This window comes from Ovis canadensis, chromosome 24 (assembly GCF_042477335.2).
Source record: "Ovis canadensis isolate MfBH-ARS-UI-01 breed Bighorn chromosome 24, ARS-UI_OviCan_v2, whole genome shotgun sequence".
NCBI classification, from domain to species: domain Eukaryota; kingdom Metazoa; phylum Chordata; class Mammalia; order Artiodactyla; family Bovidae; genus Ovis; species Ovis canadensis.
In genome coordinates this window covers 18,193,106-18,216,080 of record NC_091268.1, presented here as the reverse complement: position 1 = coordinate 18,216,080, position 22,975 = coordinate 18,193,106, and the positions used below count along the sequence as shown (strand labels likewise).

General features: G+C 55.0%; 2 protein-coding genes across 12 annotated transcripts in view; one reads left to right on the top strand and one right to left on the bottom strand.

Moving 5' to 3' along the window:
- DNASE1 (deoxyribonuclease 1) overlaps window positions 1-1,972 on the bottom strand; it is a 34,092-nt gene extending 32,120 nt beyond the window's left edge. For 2 of the 5 annotated variants that reach the window (XM_069570661.1, XM_069570657.1), the window contains exon 1: window positions 1,763-1,901. The gene's annotated coding sequence lies outside the window, so the exon portion shown is untranslated. Of the gene's footprint in view, window positions 1-1,762 lie in introns of all 5 variants that reach the window. The other 3 variants (XM_069570656.1, XM_069570653.1, XM_069570660.1) reach the window with 3 other exon arrangements.
- Window positions 1,969-21,196, top strand: SLX4 (SLX4 structure-specific endonuclease subunit). Of its 7 annotated transcripts, none has more exons than XM_069570648.1 (16): window positions 1,969-2,019; window positions 3,949-4,086; window positions 4,410-5,018; window positions 6,411-6,632; window positions 8,382-8,571; window positions 9,422-9,634; window positions 10,060-10,268; window positions 10,381-10,697; window positions 11,175-11,409; window positions 11,785-11,873; window positions 12,706-12,852; window positions 13,844-14,013; window positions 14,824-17,030; window positions 18,608-18,710; window positions 19,274-19,690; window positions 20,144-21,196. In XM_069570648.1, the coding sequence occupies exons 3-16, from the start codon at window positions 4,673-4,675 to the stop codon at window positions 20,535-20,537; spliced, it is 5,259 nt and encodes a 1,752-aa protein (XP_069426749.1). In that variant the 5' UTR covers window positions 1,969-2,019; window positions 3,949-4,086; window positions 4,410-4,672; the 3' UTR covers window positions 20,538-21,196. The 7 variants fall into 7 exon arrangements, 6 of the variants coding, with proteins under 6 accessions (XP_069426749.1, XP_069426748.1, XP_069426751.1 ...); XM_069570647.1 differs by having other exon boundaries at window positions 1,973-2,019; window positions 4,514-5,018; XR_011252757.1 differs by having other exon boundaries at window positions 2,011-2,398; window positions 4,514-5,018; window positions 19,274-19,836; window positions 20,144-21,038.
- Window positions 21,197-22,975: the final 1,779 nt, after the last annotated feature.

The window sequence follows — 22,975 nt, the reverse complement described above, 5'->3', positions numbered from 1 at the left end:
CTCCTGAAAAATTTGTATGCAGGTCAAGAATCAACAGTTAGAACTGGACATGGAACAATAGACTAGTTCCAAATGGGGAAGGGAGTACGTCAAGGCTGTGTATTGTCACTCTGCTTATTTAACTTAAATGCAGAACACATCATGTGAAATATCAAGCGAGATGAAGCACAAGCTGGAATCAAGATTGCTGGGAGAAATATCAATAACTTCAGATATGCAGATGAGGCCACCCTTATGACAGAAAGGGAAGAACAACTAACTAAAGAGCCTCTTGATGAAAGTGAAAGAGGAGAGTGAAAAAGCTGGCTTAAAACTCAACATTTAGAAAACTAAGATCACGGCATCTGGTCCATTCACTTCATGGCAAACAGATGGAGAAACAACGGAAACAGTGAGAGATTTTATTTTCTTGGGCTCCAAAATCACTGCAGATGGTGCCTGCAGCCATGAAATTAAAAGACGGCTTACTCCTTTGAAGAAAAGCTATAAGCAAACTAGACAGCATATTAAAAAGCGGAGACATTACTTTGCCGACAAAGGTCCGTCTAGTCAAAAATATGGTTTTTCCAGTAGTCATGCATGGATGTGAGAGTTGGACTATAAAGAAAGCTGAGCACCAAAGAACTGATTGATGCTTTTGAACTGTGGTGTTGAAGAAGACTCTTGAGAGTCCCCTGGACTGCAAGGAGATCCAACCAGTCCATCATAAAGGAGATCAGTCCTGAATATTCATTGGAAGGACTGATGCTGAAGCTGAAACTCCAATTTGATGTGAAGGACTGACTCACTGGAAAAGACCCTGATGCTGGAAAAGATTGAAGGCAGGAGAAGGGGATGTCAGAGGATGAGAGGGTTGGATGGCATCACCGACTGGACGGACATGAGTTTGAGTACGCTCAGGGAGTTGGTGATAGGCAGGGAAGCCTGGAGGGCTGCAGTCCATAGGGTCACAAAGAGTCGGACACGACTGAGCAACTGAACTGAAGTGACGGTTCCACAACCTTGTGAATATACTAATAACCAACACTGTGAGAGTGAATTTTATGATATGTAAATTATAACTTAAAAAAAAACAAACCTAACTGTATCAGTTTCCCAACAAAACTACTCCTGTATTCGTCACTTCAGTAACTGAAACCACGTTCCCAGAAACTTAGAAATTCTTTTCCAGAAACCCACAAGTATTAACAACTAATTTGGTCACGGCAATTCAAACGCCTCAATATTTCTCCTTTTCCCCAGCTTCAACTCCTAAATCCAGGACGCCCTCATTTCTTGCCTGCATCACCGCAGCCTTCTGATGAGCCTTCAGGCTTGCCTCTCCAGACCAACTTTCACACTGCAACTAGAAACTCCTTTAAAAACAGTATCTATGTCGGCTCCCAAGGACCCCAGGTTGAAGTTCGAACCCTTAATACGACTTATAAGGTCTCTCAGACTTCAGTCCGCGGCGAACCTCTCCGGCTTCATGAGCTCCTCAAATCCTAACAACGTGCACCTGGGAGCCTGGAGAGGGTGGCCATCGCTTCACCTTCCCAGCCCGCACGAGGAAACCTGCCCCTCAGGCCTCAACATGCTCGCAAGCGTCTCCGGGAGGAAGCCCGCGCTCGGTCGCTCGGCTCCCGGTCTGGCGCCCGCGTTTACCTGTCGGCTCCTGACGCAGATGCGCTCAGGGGCCGCCAAAGAACCCGCATACATTTCCTGTGTGAACCGTGGTGCGCCCAAACTTCAACTTCAAACTGCGGCGGAGCCCGAAACTCACCTCGACTCTTCCTCAGCACTTAGTAGACTTCGCCGGGAGCCGCCTACATAACCTCAGCCGCGCGGTCCTCTGGCGCCGCGCTCCGCCTGGTCCTGCCCCGCGCGCTTCAGGAACGCTCTCAGTCGCGCGCGCCGGCCGCAAAGGAGGATGGGACGCGAGCCTCAAGGATCCCCCTGCGCCCGCGCAGCCGCAATTATCCGCCGCGCATGCGCAGGGGCTTGGGTCGCCGTTGAGAAGGTGCTGCGGCCGCGCCAGAGGTAGGAGGAGTCGGGCTTTGAGGCCGGGAGTCTGCACCGGGGAGAGGAGGTCCGGCCGCCTCAGGCCTTTCTCGGTCTCCTGAGAGAAAAGAGCCTTCCTCGCCCGCTGCCAACCGCGGTTAGAGGCAGGAGCCGGGCTTAGGTAGAGGGGGCCAGGGCTGTCTGAACGGAAGATGGGTGGGGGGATCCGGATACCCATGGGTCACGGCCCGGGCGTCCGACTGGCGATCGGAATTCGCCATCTGCCTTTGTAGCCGCCAAAGTCCTTCGCAGCCCCTCCCCAGATGGCAACCCGTGTGTCACCGGATTGGGGGAGGCGGGGGGTCCGCCCCGCACCTGCCCATTCATTCTTTCCGCGTCTGCAGTGAGCCTGGCCGCGGTAGGTACCAAGCTGAGTAGGCAGAGTCCCCGGCCCTCTGGAAAGTTGCCGTCTCGTTCGGATCTGTTACTCCTTAGCAAATACCGATAGAGCGCCTATGGCAGATACACTGCTTTAGACTAATAACCGGCAGAGATGTCGCGACTCAGGGCGGTGTGGAGGCTGGAGTTTGCTCCAGCTACCACGTCCAACAGTTTGCTTGGCTTGATGTTCCAGGCGCTCAGACACGCATCTCTGCTTCTCTGTGCAGCCTTTGCTCCCACCACTTTCTCTGGTGCTCTCGGTCGTACCAAACTCAACAGATTACTGTCGAGCACTTAAGTCAGGCACCATGTCAGCCAAAGAGAATACAAAATGAGTGCGTGCCCTCCTGAAGTTTTGAGCTTAGTAGGGGACACAAAACAAGCTACTGAATAAAAATATAAGAGCTAATGCCCTGGAACCGCACTGCCTGGGTTTGATCCCAGCCTGCCTCTTGAAAGGCTGTGAGAACTTGAGCCAGTTTCTCATTCTTGTGCTTGGTTCCTTGCTGTAAAGAAGGGGTGTCAATAGGTCCTACCTAGTAGAGTTGTAAATCTTAAACTAGTTAGACTTGTAAAGCACTTGGGACGGCTGCCTGCACAGTAAGCATTCAATAAATCTATTACATGTGATTATAACATGATAAACGCCACTGTGAAAACAGTGTGTGATGATAGAAAATAAATGGGAGTGGAGAGGGTTCAATTAGATAAAGACTGAGAAAACAAGCTTCTCTAAGGAGATGGAAAATGAAATGAGCTAGCCATGCAAAGTAGATTTTAGGTGTGTGTGTCTGCCCCACTCTGGAAAACTAGATGATCAATGGATTACCTGGACCGTGGAAACTGCCTTATGGTATCTGAAATGAACACTCTACCATTGGGTTATTCAGTTTTGATTTTCAGAACTCCACTGAACTGTGCCAATATAAATAATCATGCCGGTAAGGCCCAGCCTTTGCACATGGACAGCGTTCTGGTCACGTGAGTTAGGAGAGTTGCTGGGGTGAGAATAGAGAAAAGTGACCTTTTTCTGATTTGGAAACAGTGGTTCTGTCAATGAAGGATGAGCCTGCTGTATTCCTGTGTTTGGTTTCTTCCTGAGCGTTCAAGTGCACATTCCGTCTTTCTCTCTGTTATTATATTGCTTGCTGATAGAGCCTCTGAGAGCTGAAGGCCTTGGACCAGAGATAGTTTTTCTGGATTCAGGGACCATCTTAATTCTGTGGGTGACCGCTCTTCATGGGATTCATTCCCCAGACTCTGGTTACTCTTCCAAGATGCACACATTTTTCTGCCCATGGAAGAACACGCTTTGACAGGTCTTCAGGTCCCTCTCCCCTGTTGCTTTGTGGTAGCCTGTAGGATGATTAGTTTGTGTTAACCAGGCTATAGCTGAGTATTTGACAGGGCTATTGTTACCCTGAAGACTTTTCCCATACTCCACATGCTCTTGTACCTTCCTGGGAGAAATGGTATAAAATGACAATATCTATCTAATTACACTTAAATGCTTTTGGTTTTTCTCAGGTGAAAACTTAAATGGACCAAATGTGCTTTATCACCATGGAGATCCTGGAGAATCACCTGAGCACCAGGGCCACGTGTATTCTCTCTGGGAGGTGTCTACTGGACAACAGACCCTTTCAGATGTGAACTTTAATAAAGGTAAGCTTTCAGTGTGCTGAACAAAGGTTCATTTTGAAGAAAGACATTTTTTAAAATTTATTTATTTATCTTTCTTGGTTGTGCTGGGTCCTCACCATTCTTGGACTTTCTCTAGTTGCCCTGAGCCAGAGCTACTCTTCATTGCGGTGCATGGGCATCTCATTGTGGTGGCTTCTGTTATTCCAGAACCCAGGCTCTAGGCTCACGGGCTTCAGTAGTTGCCGCATGTGGGCTCAGTAGTTGTGGCCCATGGGCCGAGTTGCTCTGCGGCACATGGGATCTTCCCAGACTGGGAATCAAACCCATGTACCCTGCATTGGCAGGTGGATTCTTATCTACTGGACCACCAGGAAGTCCAAGAAAGACATTTGAAATCATTATGGAGAGAGGGAACAATACATCCTGCTCAACTGTGCAAACTCTCCAGGTACTACAGTGAGAAGCAGCGAGGAACCATAATGAAGCTTCCAGTGTGAATGAGGCCTGGCGAGGCTCACACTCGGGTTCACTTTCTCACCTGTGCACAGGCCCGCACATCGACCCTCACTTCTCCGAAGACCAGCCTGAAAACCTTCAAACCCGTCAGATGATGGATGAGTCAGATGATGACTTTCAGGAACTCTGTGCCAGCTTTTTCCAAAGGGTGAAAAAGAATGGCCCCAAGGAAGTGTCAAAGGAAAAGAAGACACAAAAGGCCTCCAACAGCACCCAGATAAGAAGCAAACCAAAAAGGACCAAACTAACTGCTTCTAAGAGCAAGACCCCACAAGGCCCCACTGAGAGGAAAACTTGCCCTGGCAGCCAGGTCCCGCGGACTCAAAAGCACAGGGCACCCAAGAGGCCAGAGACTGAACCAGCTGCCCCTGAAAACACCGAGGGAGGTGTACACACTTCTGCTGTACTCCAGGATAGCGCATGGAGCACCCAGACAGGTAACGGTCAGAACCTCTGCCAGAGAGGACACCAGAGGTGATTTGTACCATTTTAAACCAAGGATCAGAAAACTTTCTGAAAGCTAGTAAGTTTCTTTGGCTTTGCCGGCCATACAGTCTCTGTCACAAACTATTTCTTAGACGATGTGTAATTGAATGGGCTGTGTTCCAGCAAAACTTCATTTACAAAAATAGGCAGCCTGCCCAAGACCATAGTTTGCTGACTCTTGTTTTAAAAAATAGTCATTAAGAAAATAATCATAACCGTTGTATGAATTCTCTACATGATATATTTGGGGCCATCTGCTCTTTCATTTTCCTATTAACGTTTACATCATGCAGTTAACATGAGTTTGTGGTGTTTTTTTTTTTCATGAACATAAAAATAATGCTACTTCTCTCATTTTCTTGGGTTCATTCCAAAGTGGGTAAGTTACAATGGGTGAGCCAATTTGGTTAGACTGCTGAGAAGGTAGAAGGCATATGCTATGTGGGTTTAGAGTCCCAGGAGACTCTTCTTGTCCTTCCTATCTCTTCCAAACACCTTTTATTCTTCTCTGTTTATTTGTTTAAAGCAACTTGCTCACCCTGCTGCCCTGGTGTATTAAACCACATGCTCAACATACATTCTTCATGCAGAACTGAAAACCAGCCTTGCGTATATAACACAGCGCAAGATCTTTGGACTCCTGAGTTCTGTTTCTAAATTTTTCTCACCTTCACTTCCTGATCTTAAATAATGTTTTTTACCTATGTGGTCAGCAAGGCCTCCCCAATGCAGTGGTGGTAGAACCTTAGCTCACAGAGACTGTTGTAAGGCTTCATTAATGTTGCCGAAACGTTTTGGTCTTTCACGCTTCCTTTGAGAGTATAGTGAAAGCTATGCTTGATTTCCCCCAGAACACTGCACTGCTCCCCCCAAAAACACACCTGCGAGGATGACATGCAGCATCAGGGGCTGCATGGATCCCCCCAGAGGTCATCTTCAGACACCAAGTTAAAGGAGAACTTCTGACCTAGAAAGATATGTGTCTGTCATTAATAACTCTTTAATAACAGCTTTATAGGGATACAGTTCACATTCTATAAAATTGACCCCTTTCAAGTGGATGGTTCAGCGACTTTATTCACAGAGTTGTGCAGCCATTCCCACCACTTAATTTTTAGAACATGTTTATCACCTCAGAAATGTGCCCCCTCCCATCACAGGTACATATGGCAGGGGTGTTTTTATCACCACAAACAGTGAGGCTACCAAAAAACAATCAGTACTTTAGAGTTACACCTAATGTAGTCAGTAAAGGACCCATTTGAAATCTGAGGTCTTTGACACTAGAAGAACCTTCGGTTTCTCCTGCTAGAACTGATGCGTGTGAATGTTCTCCTTGCCAGAGGCCACCACGGACAGCCTCTCGCAGCCCCCTCCTTCCTGTCTGACTGCAACGGCGCCAAGTCCCTCCAAACCCAGGGCGGCAGAGCTGGTGCTCCAGCGAATGCAGCAGTTCAAGAGAGCAGACCCCGAGCGCTTAAAACATGCTTCCGAAGGCTGCTCGCTCGAGGCTGCACCTGAAGAAAATGTCGCAAAGGGCCCTCAAGACGTGATGGCGGTGAACGGTATGAAGGAAGCGCTGTCTTCCCAACAGGGATGATGTTGGGGGAAAGGGGTCAGGAAGGAGCCTGCCTTCTCAGCCAGGGGTGGGCCTTCCGCCCCACGCTCTGCCTTTGCCACTCTGGCCAGAGAACAGAGGGTCCCCTGGGTCATTTCTCACTTAGCTTCTTTGAGAAGGTACCACTTCCTCTTTTTTCATTTTGACTTATAAAAATTTTCCCATTCAAAAGAATCAGAAAAATATATTACAATGAAATCCCTATGCCCTCAACCTAGATTTAACAAACAGTGGACATTCTGCCACACCTTTTCTTGTCTCTATAAATGGACACTTCTTCCGTACCATCAGAAAGCAAGTCACAGACATCATGATGCTTCACCCCTAGACTCTCCTACATAACCGCAATTCCATAAACACACGTGGGTCCAGAACACTGCCTGCTCACATTCACATTTCCCCGGCTGCCCCAAGGACTGCTTCTGTAGCGAACTCTTCCTGAACGAGGGTTCGTCACACGCTGCTTATAGCCGTGGCTCAGTAGTGTCTCTGGTCTAGACTCTATAACAGTCTCTTATCTTGTCCTTGTTTTTTGTGATACTGACTTCTTGAAAAATCCAGGACAGTTGTCTTTTAAAACTCCCCACTTTGTGGATCTGCTTGTTTCTGCCTGATGTCATTTAACCCTTTCCTGCAGGGAAGTGCCATCTGCTGCACATTGTACCATCCCAGGAGGCTCGTACTGTCAGTGGCGCTTTATCCCCTAAACAGCAGGAATCCTCACCCCTGGTGAAAATACACAGAAGGAAAAGAAATAGGAAGAAACCATTGACAGACCTGCAGCCAGTAAATCCATAGTTTCCCGGTATTTACTTGCAGGTTTCACCTCAGGACTACTGAGCACTGTCAGGCTACCCCAAAGGCCCATGCAGGTGACACAGTGATGTGGCATCAGTCCTTGGTCCACGGGGCACCAAGGGGTACAGAGGGGTCACTCAGCCAGTGCATGAGCCCAGCCCCTGCCCTGCATGTGACTGAGTTGTTTCCATCAGTCTTCTTCACATCATACCCAGTAATCAGGAGAGAGAAACCATTTCTTTGTTTAAAACAAGTACTGGACCAAAATGAAGTGTGGTGCTTTTCTGGCCTTGTTCTCAGGGCACATCCCGCATGAGTGCCAAGGGTCTGCTCCAGCAACATCAGGTATGACAGGGCCACAACAGTGGGCACAGCTGCCTTGGGCACCATCCCAAGATTAGAATCAGTCCATCCTCTGGTCTGATGCCAAGAAAAACCAAGAGCAGCATTTGGCTCTGACCTGGAGGGGCAAGAAAAAGTCAGAGCAGTAGGAGAGGTTGAGCTTTAAAGAGGAAACCTAGGATTCCTTGCAGTAGGAGCCTTACAATCCTGGGATGCCCAGGGTTGCCACTTTAGCAGAAATGGGAAACAAAAGGCAAATTCTTCAGGGCTCTGGTGCTCAGAGAGTGGTCCTGGACCAGCCACAGTGGCCTTGCCTGGAAGTTGGCCGAAATGCAGAGTCTCAGGCTCCACGTAGCCCCCCCCAGAGTGCCAGCCTCCTGACCTGCACTTTAACGAGCTTCCTGGGGGTCCTTGCGCCTGTTACAAGTTTGGGGAGTACCCTGCTTGGTGTCCGGTCTCCCTGGGCTGGGTCTGGGCTCCTCACGCCCCACCCAGCGTCCTTGCCCCGTGAGGTCCAAGGACGAGCTGGTCCTCATGGGTCCTTGTGTCTCCACAGGGTGTGGACCCGGGCTCCCCGCCACAGAAAGCGACACTGCAGTGGCCTTGGCCCTCCAGCAGGAGCTTGGGCAGGAACAGGCGTCCGCACCCAACGACAGCCTGGAGGAGACGGGGTTGTTCTTTTGCCAGATCTGTCAGAAGAACCTCTCAGCCATGAACGTGACACGGAGGCAGCAGCATGTGAACCGGTAGGAGCAGCTCGGCCGTCACCTGACTGTGCTCACCTCGCCCGTAGATGTGACCAGCTCCAAGGCTCCTGTGGAATCTCCTGGGCTCCAGGGGGGAGTCTTGAGATTAGTACTTCAGTATCAGGGTTGGTCCAGCCTTGGTTTTTTTTTAAACAACAGCTTGAGAGAGAATTTGTGTGCCGTGCAATTCAGCCATTTAAAATGAGCAGTGCAGTCATGTTTACTTAGTGCATTCAGAGTTGTGCAGCCGTCACCACGGTCAGCCCCAGACCCATGAAGCAGGCACCCCCACTTCCCTCTTTTCCTCAGCCCCTGGCAGCCACTCACCTGCCTTCGGTCTCCAGGGACTTGCCTGTTCCAGACATAAGTGGACTCACAATCTGTGGCCTTTCGTGTCTGGCTTCTTTCACTCAGCAGAGTTTGTGCCGTCCGTGGTGTGCTGTCTCAGTGCTTTCCTCCTTTTTATGGTTTGATGATATTCTGCTGTATGGATGGACTGCCTCTTGTTCATCCATTCATCCACTGATGGACACCTGTCTCCACCTTTTGGGTTTTGTGAATAGAGCTACTGTGAACACGCTTTTCATGTATTTGCTTGAGTATCTGTTTCCGGTTGCTGGGTCATATGTTGACTCTGGTGACTCTGTGTTTAATATATCCTAGCTTTCCTCAGGCATCTCTGCTCACAGAAACCTAAATGCAGTGTCTGGAGGCCGACTGCAGGCTGTGGGGAGGGACCAGCTTGTGGGGGGAGCAAGCCTTGGCCCACAGCACGACCACACTGACCTGAGCCCTCTCTGTAACCACATGGCCAGGGAAGGGTGGTCCCACCTTTGCTGTCTTCCTCCAGGTGCTTGGATGAGGCTGAAAAGGCACTGAGATTCCCCACGCCTCAGATCCCTGAGTGCCCCCTCTGCGGCAAGCCGTTTCTCACCCTGAAGAGCAGAATCAGTCACCTGAAACAGTGTGCGGTGAAGATGGAGGTCGGCCCGCGGCTCCTGCTCCAGGCTGTGCGCCTGCAGGGGGCTCAGCCCGCGGGCACCTCAGGCACTCCAGCACCCAGGTAAGTCAAAGGAAGAGGAAGAGAGATCAGAGTATGTTGATTTTTTTTTTAAAAAAGAAAAAGGACTTTTGTAGTGGTGGAGGACAACAGAGCGCTGATTCTGGAGATGAAACGCTTCAGAAGAAAACTGGGCACAGTCTCCACAGGGACCGGGAGGGGACAGCGCTCCATCCTCAGAGGCTCGGGAACAGACCAGCTGGCATGGACTGGTTTCCACGAGTCCTTCCTGAGATCCCCCTGTCCCTAACAGTTTGAGCACAGAAACTGCTGATCCTTCTGTATGTTGAATCCACGTTTACCCATCTCCTCTCATTCCCCCCACCGAGGAGAAGGGGTCCAGCCCTCCCAGGTCGAACGGAGACCCTCAGAGCAGGAACTGCTCACCCCTCTAGCTCATTCACCTTTCGGTCTGGTTGCCATTTTAGCCTCAGCGATGGAGCTGGCTGTCTGAAGCGGAAGGGAGCCACCACCAAGAAGGAGCCACGGAAGAGGCGGAAGGTCCCTGAGCCAGAGGCGCCCTCCGAGGACCTGTTGGTAGCCATGGCTCTGTCCCGCTCAGAGACGGAGCAGCAGGCGGTGCCGGCCGCGCTCAGGCTGGGGAACGCTTTTGCAGAGAGGACGAGGCTAGGAGCAGGTGCGGCGGCTGAGCGGGGTGCTGAAAAGCCTGGCCGCGCGGCAGCTGCCAAAGCTTCCCCTGGGGTCCCCGGTGGGAGGACGACTCCGTGCTGCTTCTGTTTTTTCTCCAGAGAAGAAGACCCACAAGAAGAAAGCCCCCACGTCCCCCCCACAACTGTTAGTCCAGGATGCGGAGACCACAGGCCGGCAGATACAGGACCGCCTGGCCCAGCTCCTGTCGGAGGAGGTGGAGCCGTCCAGCACGCCGCCACTCCCCACCAGCAGGATTCTAGAGGAAGAGCTGGCCAGGGGCAGCCAGGCCCTGCGACCCCCCAGGGGGCCACAGAACCTGCTGTGGGAGGCCAGTGCCCTCACCGGGGCTAGGGCCCTGGAATCCTTCTACACGGCCAGCCTGGTGCCTCCTCTGGTGCCCCAATGGCCTGCCAAGGTGTGCTCCCTTCCGGTGGGGCAGGTGGGCTCAAGGGGAGAGGGTGGCGGCTCCGGCTGCGGCACCAAACGCAGAGGGGAGGAAGCCGGGTGCCACGGTGTGGACTCTAGTGTGTTGTCTTTGCAACAACCAGATGGTTCGCACAGCAGGAACAGGGAGGCCCACAGGTTTCTAAGCGTTAAGATTCTGGAGAGTTCAGAATGCAGGGTCCCAGGTCCTGCCCTGGACTGGTATAATCTGCCTGTGATGGGACCCAGGAACAAGACAGGCCTGTGTACAGGAATCGGCACTCACCTGCTTGAAGCAATTTAGATGCCACTAGGAGGGCAGGGACGCTGCCAAGACAGAGGTGCCTACTGACGGGTAACAGCGACAAGCTTCCCAAGTGGCTCTGGCTGGGGCTCGCTTCCCAGGGACCCTCAAGGTGGTGGCGGCTGTGGAGGCCACATGCTCACTCTGGTTCACTACTTCTTTCAGGGTCTCACACAGGAGCCCATGCGGCTGCCACAGCCACCCAAGCTGCCAGAACTGAGTGTGGGAGCACCCGCTTCTGCCCCTGGCACCCACCCCGTGAGCCACAGCCTCCGGAGCCCAGCACCCTCCGCCAGCCAGAGGGAGCGCCAAGCCCTGCAGGATCTGCTGGAGCTGGCGGGAGAGGGGTTGCCTGCCAGCCCATGCAGCAGGGACCTGGCCAGCTCAGGGGGGGCTGCAGGTGAGACCCCGACCCTCAGGGCCTCCCCACCCCGGTACCAGGGCCGCGATGGCCGCTTGGGTCCACAGTCCCAGTTCACCCTGTCTGACGGGAGGAGGTGGTCTCTCTGGGTGCTTTCCTTTCTCCTCAAAGGTGAATGTGACTCAGGCGAGTCCGTCAGTTTTCCTTCAGCTTTGACTGAGGACAGAGCCTTCTGCCAGAGCGAGTGGTCGTGAGGGTTGATTTCGGCTTTCTCTCCAGAGTACAACTCTGTTGGGCAGGGGTGGCGGTGCAGGTGGCCTCTGGACAGTTCGCCTTCCATGACGACATCCTCGGGTCGGCCAGGTGATGCTCTTTCCCAGGTGGTTGATGATTTTAACCTGCAAATCCTTTTAGGGATGGACTTGTCGCTTGGTGGCCTTCCACTGACTGGGTTTGTCCTGCCAGCCAAGGAGAAGTACCCGGAGGAGGGCGGCCAGGCTTCGGTGAGCACGTCTGGTCCTGCTCGCGGCTCCGTGGTCGTGGCTGCAATGCTTGTTGTATGTTCAGTGCAGCTGGCTCACAGCCAGCCTCCAGGCCCCTGCAGAGTCCACGGGCACCCCTTGACGGCCTCTGAGCTGAGCCAGGTTCTGTCCCTTCCGTTGTTGAACCCCAGGGGCACCTCAGTAGGCTCCCAGGGCCAGGCCCAGGGAGCACCCTTGCTCTGTGAGGGTGCTTCATCCAGCCAACGGGACTGACCAACTAACTCGTGAGAATCCTGGAGGCCTCCAGCTAACAGTTCGTGTTCTGTACTGGTGACTTTCTGGGTTAGAAACTGGTTTTTCCTTAGAGAAGGTGTCATCCCGTGAGCACATTGGTATCAGCCGAGCGCTTGTCACCAAGTTCTCCCTGGGGATGTGGCACCTGTCAGAGAAGGGACATGGACTCCTAGCCAGCCTCACAACTGCTTGGGCTCAGGTCCCACCTGTCACATCCGGCTGGGCTGATGGCTTCCTCACGGAGACCTAGCAGCTGCTGACCCTGCCACCGCGTCCTGGCGAGGCTGTCACCCACGCCTCTCCACGCGCCGGGCCTCCGTCTTCACGGGCCGGGCCTCCTGTCTAGGCCAGGGAATTGGGTGTGACAGAGAACTTGAGAAAGGACTGGGTCTTGCTGTTCCCTGTCTCCGAGGGCCTGAAGGTAACCTCAGGGTGGAGCCCGACGTTGGACCTGGTGAGGCAGGAGGCCCTCACTGGCTGCCTCCTCCCCTTGCGTTGGGCACCTGCATGGTTCGGGGGCCCACAGGTGGGAGTGGCCGCTCTCCCCCTCTCGTTGCAGCTCGCCCTTGGTCTGCTGGTGGCCGACTTTAGTGCCATGGTCAACAACCCTCACCTGAGTGACGTCCAGTTTCAGACAGACAGTGGGGAGGTGCTCTATGCCCACAAGTTTGTGCTCTATGCCCGATGCCCACTTCTCATGCAGCATGTGAGTGCGTGTCCAGGCGGCCTATTCCCCCTTTGCTCTTGTCCCTCCTCCCTCCCCTCCCACTCACCCCTCCTCCCCCTCACCCTCCCCTCTGTGCCCAGCCTCTCCCTCTCTTCCTGCCCCTTTCCTCCCCACACCCCCACTCTCCGCCCACTGCCCCTGACCTGTTCTTCCCCTGATGCCATAAAGGTTGTACTTCCCTGGAGAAGACAGGTTTGAGGTCAAGAAGTGCTATGAGGAGATGAGCTCAGGGCTGGGAAACATCAGATTTCTTGTTCCGTTGAATAAAAATCCTGTTTTCCCTAGAACTGTTTCCTTTTCCTCTATTTACATATCAGTAAAGTCTTATGGAGAAGGAAATGGCAACCCACTCCAGTGTTCTTGCCTGGAGAATCCCAGGGATGGGGGAGCCTGGTGGGCTGCCGTCTGTGGGGTCACACAGAGTCGGACACAACTGAAGTGACTTAGCAGTAGCAAAGTCTTATCATCACCTTCTGTTTTTTTCTGCCATGCTGTGTGGCTTGAAGAATCTTAAATTCCCCAACCAGGGATTGAACCCTCACCCTTGGCAGTGAGAGTGTGAAGTCCTAACCACTGGATCACCAGGGAAGTCCCTAACTGACCTCATTAAGGCTGAGCTGCTATGACATTTCTGTGTTGTCATATCTTGACTTGAACGTGTCATGGACTTGAACGTGGCATCACAAGAATCCCGGAAACTGCTGTCAGTCTCGTCAGAAAGTTCTAGTGCCTTTGATAGGCTTGTCAACAGAGGACTGACTGGCTCCTTAAGCCTCTATCGCTGACTTGACTTTGGAAACAGACAGGTTTTGTGCCCTAACCTGAAGAATTCCTGGTCAGCTAAATGGAGCGACTCTGGCTAATGCCCGTCCTAGGACGGGATCCAAGGCACCAGAACCTCCTGAGTCCTGTCTTGCCCCAGGTCACGGCTGTCCCGTCAATAACTCTTCCATGTGCATCTGTCCCTCAGGTAAACAGTGAAGCCTTCCTGGCCGAAGAGGATGGTGACTTGAGGCGCCAGCGCGTGCTGCTGCGTGACGTCAGCACCGAGGCCGCCCAGGCATTCCTGCATTACCTCTATGCTGCCGACACCATCCTGACTCCCCAGCTGGCCCCTGACCTGCGCTCTCTGGCCCAGAGGTCTGGGCTGTTCTTTCCACTTACTTCTCGGTTTTTGACAGTAACCGACAGGGATTATCTGGTTGATGGCCCATGAGAGGTCAGGGCTGAGTCCTTCCTGTACCTTTTAATCCCAAGTTTATGGCCAGTGGTGACCTTGAACAGGGTGTACTGACCAAGATTCTGGCCACAGGGAACGCTTGGAGGGGAGCCCAGTGGCTTTCACTCGCTGGGAGTGACGAAGGGGTGGTCTCAGGCCTCAGCCCCAGCAACACCACCCCTCAGCAGTTCCGCCACCAGAGCTGCCCAACGGCCGCCCCTCCAAGTCTGAGAAGGCGGACGTCGGCAGGATGCTTGCTCTGACGCCCCTGACGCTGCAGCTGCCTGGTCTCTCCACCCCCGTGTCCTGCTCCCACCTCTGGGGTGGAATCTGGGGAGGGGCGGGCTTGGCCTCCGGGGTCTCCAAGGTGCCGATGAGATGGCAGAGCTCCAGGCAGGCCGGCGCACGTGTCCGGGCTGACCCAAACCGGCCTGGGCAACCCCGTGTGTGTCAGTCCCGGTGCTTTGGGTCTGGTCACAGAACCACCCAGCCCCGCGGTCCCACCTCAGCTCACGCTCAGGCTGCACAGTGAGGCTAGTGGACCCTCCCCAGACGCTGTTTCTAGAGCTGAGTGGCCTGGGGCATTGCTGGGCGTGGACATGGGCACTGTCTCTGCAGGGGATTGGGGAAGGGCCAGGGAGTCACGGCTGTGGGGACTCCTGCCCTGAGCCTCCTGAGCCAGGGCGCTGCCTCTGCGCAGGGGGTGGTGACGCGTGGCTTTCCTCTTGCAGGTTTGGGGTGAGTGAGCTTGTTCACCTGTGCGAACAAGTGCCCTTTGTGATGGATGCAGAAGGTGGACAGGCAAAGGAGCAGGAAGACGACGCTGACGGCAGAGTGGAGACTTTCCGAGAGCTCCTGCACCTTGTGTGGCTGGGTGAGGAGGAGGGAGCAGAGGCCCTGCTGAAGCCGGAGGGCCGCGAAGAAGACAGAGAAAAGGTCAACGAGGAGGAGATGGAAGAAATTTATGAATTCGCAGCTACTCAGCGAAAGCTGCTCCAGGGGGAGAAAGCTCCAGAGCCAGAGGAAGAAGCTGACCTGCTCGGGGAGGATGGTCCAGTTTCGGGGGAAATCCTCACAAGTGAACAGGATAAAGAACAGCCAGAAAATGCAGAGCAGGTGGAATCATCCGGGCAAGGAAGAGATGAGACCCCAGCCAAATGGGGAAACACGAGACAGTCCACACTCCTGCCCCCCAGCGACCAGGCTTTGAACGGGGGAGAGAGAGCAGAGGCCCCAGAGGGAGCACTGGCTCCTCCCTGCTCCTCCAGCCCCGCCCAGGGCCAGCCAGAGAGGCAGGAAAGCACCCCTCTGTGCTCAGCTGATGATGATAACGTTCAACAGCCTTTTTCATCACCTCAAGCTGGATACTCTGAACTCTCCCGGGTGACGAGCGATTGGGAAGAAGGAAACAGGACCATCCAAGAAAGGGAGGTAGAGGGGTTCCATCCCTCTGCACACCAGCAGGCACCCCCCTCACGCTCATGCTTCCCACCACAGCACCATCAAGGCCAGAGTCCTCGCCAGCCACGTCCTCACACTCGTTGCCCCAATGACCTGTCCCCACCAATACTCCAGTTGCAGGCCACAGCTTCCAGCATGGCCTCCCAGAACTTATCACTGAAGCCAAAGAAAGCCAGGCGCCTTCCCTCGTCACGTGAGGACCCAGGCCAGAAAGACAAGGAGTGTAGTTCCGCACTGGAATGCAGAGGTAAAGGGGTCCTGATCTTCCCAGAAAAATCTCCACCCATGGATCTAACCCGGTCAGGACCTGGCCGCCGGAGCTCCAGGCCTGAGACCTCTCCCCGCAGCATGAACAGAGAAGACGAGGTGATCCTGTTACTGGATTCAGATGAAGAGCTGGAGCTGGAGCAAACCAAAGCAAAGTCATTTCTGAACAGTCCCTTAGAAGACAAGAAAGTTCTGGAAGTCAGCGCCAAGTCCTCTGAACTGTTTTCCATCATTGACCTTGACGCGGAGCAGGAGCCTCCCCAAAGCCCACCAGGAAGCCAGGCCCTGCTGCCAGGGGAGGTGGAGGGGCGGCTAGGGGCCAGCACCGACGACAGCACCACGGACACCTCGTGGCTCGTGCCCGCCACCCCGCTGGCCGGCGGGAGCTGCGACTGCTCCTCGCAGACCCAGATCACAGGCCTCGGGGCCAGGCCACCAGCAGACCCGCTGGCTCTGCCCAAGCCCAGGGCCCTGTTAGAGAACAGGGACGAACCCGAAGCCACGAGTAAGTTTTCGGTCATCATACCCCAGACGTCGTCCCCACACCTGGGACCCGCCCCTCCTGGAGGCTCTGACGGGAGAAGGCAGGCCTGCAGCAGCCCATCCAGCCCCCGCCGCAGACTCCTCCCACGTGCTTCTCCTCTGGCTCCCCGGCCCATCTTAGGAGGCCTCGCCGACCTCCCCAGGCAGCTCCCGAAGTACCTGCCTCCTGTGCGGAGCCCGGCAGCTCAGGCTCCCATGAGTGAAGTGGTGGAGGTGGAGGACAGTGAGGACGAACAGGAGGCAGCCTCCCAACAGGCAAGCAGCAGCCCCCTGCTGGACGGTGACCCCCCGCTTCCAGCCGAGGACTGGTGCTGGCACATGGAGCCCCTCTCACCGATCCCCATTGATCACCTGAACCTTGAGCGGACAGGCCCCTTGAGCACCAGCAGCCCCAGCAGCAGGGCAGAGGGTGCCCCAGACAGCAGAGACTGCCACTCCCCGGCACTGCTGGGCACCACCCCAATCCGAGGGAGCTACACTGGCCGGAGGAAGTCTCAAGAGAAGTCCTCTGGGGCTGGCTCCCCTGGGAGCCACCAGCAGAGCTTTCTGAACTCAGCTCTGTGGGATGACTGGAATGAAGAAGATCAGAGGTCCTCAGAGGCAGCTCCTCTGCCCCAGACGCCGCGCACAGATGGAGCCCAGAGGTCATACAAGTTACAGACGCCAGGTGAGTAGTGGGAGGGTGTTTGTCTCTGTTTCATGCTGAGGGGCATGAAGTCATAATGACAGCGAGGGGCGGCCAGCCCTCCCCTTGCCTGCCTGACCTTCTCCACGGTTAGGGAGGAAAGGCCTGCGGTCAAACATACACTTCTTAAGCTAGTAAGTACGGGGGCGTCCTAAAGCTGCCTGGATTCTGCGCTCACCTGGGCACCTATTAAGGACCCCTGTCTGCGGCCCCGCTCCAGAATACCTCACCAGCACTTCAGGGAGACTGATGAGCCCCTCAGGTTCATCTTAAGAGCAGACACGTGTGGCTCCTCAAATAGTCAAACAATTGCCATTAGCACCAGGTCATTGCACTCCAGCATTCAAAGACTTGAGATCGGGACTCAAACACATCCTGCACACTCATGTTCACAGCAGCACTATTCACAACAGCCAAAAAGTAGGATCAACGCAAATGTCCATCAGCTGATAAGTGAATAAAGGGGGTCCATCCCGACAGTGGAGTCTTCTCAGCCATACAGAGCTCTGACACAGGCTACAACATGGACGAACCTTCAAAACATGGTGCTCGGGGAGAGAAGCCAGACTCAAAAGGCCACGCCGTATGATTCCACTTGTGAGCTGTCCCGATGGACAGGTCCACAGAGAGCGAAAGTAGATGAGTGATCGCCAGGGGCGGTGGGGGCGGAGAACAGGGACAGACCGGCATGGAGCTTCCTCTGGGGAGTGAGATGTTTTACAACAAGAAAGAGGTGGGGGCTGCACAATGCTGTGAATGGTCTGAGTGCTACCGAATGGTTCACGTGAAAAGTTACGTGACCGTCATCTCAAAAGAAAACCAGGCCAGGTTCCACCCCAGGGCTGCTGCTTCAGGAGATCTGGGGTGTGACCAAGAATTTGCATTTCTAACAGGTGCCCAGGTGGCATGTGAGAACCACTTCGGGAGACTTGAGACCTGGGTATCTTAGAATCTGAGGGGAGATTCACGGGGGTGATAGACTCTCTGAAATTGTATAATGAACCTTGTGCATTTTTCAGGAGACAGAGCCTGTTGTTTTCATTGGTGTCTCAAAGGGCTCCATGCTCATAAAATGATAAGAACCAAAGTCCAGATGTACCTAAATTGTCCCTAAGTTGTCTTTTAAATATTGATTAAAAAAAAAAAAAGAGCATTACTAAGATGTTATTCACATACCATAAAATTCACCCTCTCAAATGTACAATTCAGTACTTTTAATACAATATTCTACAACTGTCTGATTTCCAGGATGTTTGCATCATCACCTGAAAATAAATCCTGTCCCCATAAGCAGTCAACCCACTGCCCCTTCAGCCTGACCCCTGGCCCCCACTTACCTGCCTTTGAGCCCCTAGCAGCATCAGCACCACGGAGCCCTGGCCTTCCCCGGGTGCTGTGTGATGCTTCCTGACGGGAAGGCAGGATGCCAGAGTCAAGCGGGGAAGGGTGGACATCCCCGCTCTCCCAGAGCGAGGGCAGCACGAGCAAAGTATCTGGGTGACACTCCCAGAGTCAGAAGAGGCCCTCCTGCTGAAACGTGTTTCTTTTGTTCTGTCCAGAAGGTGCTGATCGGAAGAAGAACTTGCCCCCGAAAGTGCCCATAACCCCAATGCCAAGGTACTCCATCATGGAGACTCCAGTGCTGAAGAAAGAGCTGGACAGGTCAGTGTCCTTCTGGAAAGCTCATTCCGAGCAGACCCTCCCTCCCATGTGTGTCCAGGCTCAGCGAAGTGGGAAACAGGAGGGTCTGCTGTGGGGGTCCGCTTTGGGCTCTGGTGGCAGGAGCCTCTGATTGGTGGGGGCTGTGCGTGACTCCTGGCTCTTCACCTACTGTTCCTCATGTGACTCAGGGCTGAGAAACATGCTCCTCCAGGTCACTCGCTGGGGACAGGCCTCCACTTGCCACGTGGGTGGGAATGGGACTCTTGCCTTAATGGTCTGAGGATAGAGACCCGGTTTTTTAAAAGAACATCACAATTATCACATTCCAGTGAATTCCGCTGTTCATCCTGGGTCCCAGGGAGGTCCTTGCTACCCTGCCACTTACAACTCAGAGTGTGGTCCTTCTGGAATATTCCTGAGTCTGCTCTATGGGTATTCAGGATGGATACTGAGCTCTGAATGCTCATGAGTCAGGCATTAAAGATTCAAGTACACAAAGCCACCAGTTTAATTTGTTGATAACTGTTTGCTCTTTGCTGAAGTGCACCTGTTTCCCCATTAAGGTTTGGGGTCCGCCCTCTGCCCAAACGCCAGATGGTCCTGAAACTGAAGGAGATATTCCAGTACACTCATCAGACGCTGGAGTCAGACTCCGAGAACGAGGGCCAGTCCTCACAGCTGCCCTTGGAGGCTCCCTGCAGCCAGACCTACACCACCCAGACCGCTAAGGCTTCAAGGGCAGCTGGCCACACCCAGCTGGAGGCCCCTCCTGGCCGCGTTCCCCAGAGGTCCAAGGGACTTGCCAAGACCAAGGGCCCCCAACATCACAAGCAGCAGCCTGGTGGCAGCATCTCTGCCCTGAGCGTGTCACCAGCCAAGGAGGAGCCTTTGGACCCTGGTGGGGACGCCCAGCTCCCGGCCTCACAGGAGTCCACGGCCACGTCTGTGGACAGCGGGGACAGCTGCTGCAGCTCGCAGAGGTAACCGCATGAGAACACGGCCGGCGTTCATAGGCCCTCTGACCCCGAGCCTTGAGAGTTGGCGTAAGTGAGGCTTGACAGCCAACACTCAGAAATCCCAGTGGCCTTCCGGCTTTGGACGACAGGAGACTGCGGTGGGGTTAAAGGTCAGCCCCCTGGGCCTCCCAGGCAGACCTCTGGGGCTCCCACACACTCGCCCACAGGTGGGGCCAGCCTAGTGCAGCTGCCCTCGGCATGAGATCCTGGCTGAGGGCGTGGTCCCGCTCAGGCCAGCAGCTACAGTGCCAAGGACATAGCAGCCTGGGGCTTCCTGCCGCCCCAGGGTTGTCCCTGCCACGTGCTGGGCTCGCAGGGGACACAGACACACACTCCTGCCCTCAGAGAGGCTCCTGGTCTTGGGGTGGAGGTGGAAAGAAGGGGTGTTGCAAGGTGTTACCGTCTGGTGCTTTTCAGCTCATCCTGTGAGTTTGGAGCGGCCTTGGAGTCTGTGGGAGAAGAGGAGGCAGGCGAGGAGGTGGTCAGCACCTCACACGCGGCCGTCCAGGCAGTGGCCACAGAGGAGGCCGTGCGGCGCTATATCCGCTCCCAGCCGGCCCTCTACCGCAAGGTCCTGCTGTACCAGCCCGTCGAGCTGGCGGAGCTGCAGGCTGAGCTGAAGCAGCAGGGCATCCACGTGGCCTCGGGGAAGCTGCTGGACTTCCTGGACACCCAGTGCATCACCTTCACCACGGCCGCCACCCGCAAAGAGAAGCTTGGGAGGAAGAGGCGGCAGCCAGCGGGCAAGAAGAGGGGCAGAGCCCGCAGGCCCACCCCTCACTCCCCAGTCCCAGCCGTCACCAGCCTGTGAGAGCCTGTGGCCCCTGTCCATCCACAGGCCAGGCCCCCGCGGTGCTTCCGGGTCTTCTGACCACACTCTCCCCCTATGAGTGACTGTCCTGGAACAGCCTGCTTTCAATATCCTGGAGTGTCCTCAGAGTGGTCTGCTGGATTTAGGCCCCAGCCACCCCCCTCCATTGGTGCCCACTGTTTGTCTCCACGTGTGTCAGGAGGGGTGATGGGCCACTGCCAGCTGCCAGGGTGAGGCCTGAGTCGGGCGTGTCGTCCCCTCTGTCCACCAGTCACAGGTGTCCGTGTCCTGAGACAGGCGGCAGGTCTAGCCTGCCCCAGCTCTATCTTCCTTCTCAGTACTTGGGCCTCCACCAGCAGACCGACTGTCCACAGGCTCCAGGTGCTCTGCTGGCCCAGCTGTCCTGCCCAGTCACCTGTCATTGTCACCAGCAGCCTCCAAACCGAACAGTCCCGAAGGCCAGCACAGCGTGTAAGCCCCCAAATAAACAGTTCTTTGTTACCTGGTTTTGCCAGTGCGTGTGGTAGCTGCGGAACACAGGTGAGGGCTGAAAAAAGAAAAGTTTGGTCTCTACGTCCTTGTGAATGTCTCATCTGTTTCAAGTACAGTGTGGTTGATTTTATATGATGTGCAATAAAAACATAAAGGCTTTACTGAAAGCTTCTAGATGCCACACTCCAGTAACGGGCTGTGGGGAGGGGCCCCCAGCACCCCCACACGTCTCCATCTCTGGGGGACCCAGGCCTGCTGGTTATTACTAATAGAGGTTTGTTCCCTCACTCACGCACACACTGCCCACCCACACGCCCACAGTCAAGAGTCCTCAGCAGGCGCTGAGCTCTGCTCTCTATGCTCCCCCGCTGGTTTGTTACCTACAGGCTCAAGCCACCCGCCTGCAGGGTCCTTCCCCCTGGGTCGGAATCTGCATTTTAACAGGGTGTGTTTGTGAAGCTTGCTCTGGCCCAAGTGCTAGGCCCTGTGGAGAAGTGGGAACAGGCCAACACCTCTGGTCACCTAGGGGAGGCCTGTCCTGTGCTGGCTGTGATGGTCAGCGCTTGGGGCGGCCCAAAGGGACAGCTTCCCGGAAGAGGGGTTTATGAGCTGGGCCTCAGCAGCATGCAGCATTCGGGGAGGTGAAATGGGGCTTCTTGAACATGTATTGTGTGTCCTAATTCATGACCAGGCAGAGGGGGACCTGGCCTTCCCCGTGTCTGCTGCCTGGGGGTGGACAACAAGAGAGAAGCCGGGGCTCAGATCCCCACTTGATCAGACCAAAGAAGCTACCATGTGTTTCCTGTATGAAGGGCCTGAGGCCTCCTCCCCTGTGGGCTGTGTTAGGAGAACAAGATGAAGTCGGGCAGGAGGGAGCTGACCAGGTCCTCACCTGGGTCGCTGGATGGCTGGGAGACCCTGAGGCTCAAGTGCACAGTCCAGGGTCGGGGATGGGGGTCCTGGGAGCCTCCCTCCTCAGACAGCATCCCAACTCACATAACACTACCAACTCCAGGTGGATAAGGAGGCATTGGGGGAGGGATTAAAGTTGATAAAAAGCCACCAGCTGGTGAAGCCAGGGAAGGTGGGCCTGGGGGCCAAAGACCCTTGAAGACCCTGGCCTATGTGGTCTGGCTGGGGCATCCCTGCAGGCCAGCAGGAGTCAGCAGTGGGCCTGGCCAGGCTCAAGGCACAGACTGAACTGAGTGCAGAGCATGGAAAGGCGGGTAAACCAGCCCCTACAGGAAAGACCACTACATCCAGATAGTCGGTGGCGCCTGGGACAGCATGACATTCAGGCATGAGGGACTAGGTCCAGCTAACTGACTGAAAAGGAGCCAGGGATGAGGAGCTGTCCTCTCCCACCGCCCACAGGGAGCCGAGGCCCAGCTGGCCAGGGCACAGGAAGGACGCACATTGAGCTCCAGGCAGCGGAACGTTCGCCCGTCGGAGGAAATGATGGGACGCCCACGCTGCACTGTGATGTGACCTCCCGGGTGGGTTCCACTTCCTGCGGCCTGGCCTCGGCCTGGACAGGGCCACTCACAGCAGTTGAAGGAGGCCCACAGCCCAGCTTGAGCTGGGCCCAGGCAAGGGGGCCCTGGGGGCCCGCACAGCCCCAGAGAGGCCCCTGCAGGCAGGAAGCCTCAGGCTGTGGGCAAGCTGGGAAGGGCCCGTCCGGTGGACCTCAACTCCAGGTGGATGGAAAGCCCCAGAGTGAGAACCACCATGGGAGACGCCCACCCCAAACACACAAACACCCCCAGGAGAGCCAGGAGAGGGCCCCGAACTTGTCAGAGCAGCCAGAGGAGGCAGCCTGGGGTTCCGGCCCTGCCAGTCACGTGCCATCCCTTCAGGGGTGGGTGGGGGATGGGGGAAGGAAGTCGGGGGGCAGTGCCTACGCAGGGTGATCCCGAGATCCCCACAGAGGATGGTGTTTCCACCCG

Bases quoted from the DNA above. Each gene is read 5' to 3' on its own strand.
- SLX4 (XM_069570648.1), top strand. From the start codon at position 4,673: ATGATGGATGAGTCAGATGATGACTTTCAGGAACTCTGTGCCAGCTTT. The intron at 10,698-11,174 runs GTGTGCTCCCTT...TACTTCTTTCAG, and splicing joins TGCCCCAATGGCCTGCCAAG to GGTCTCACACAGGAGCCCAT. The intron at 14,014-14,823 runs GTCTGGGCTGTT...TTCCTCTTGCAG, and splicing joins CTGCGCTCTCTGGCCCAGAG to GTTTGGGGTGAGTGAGCTTG.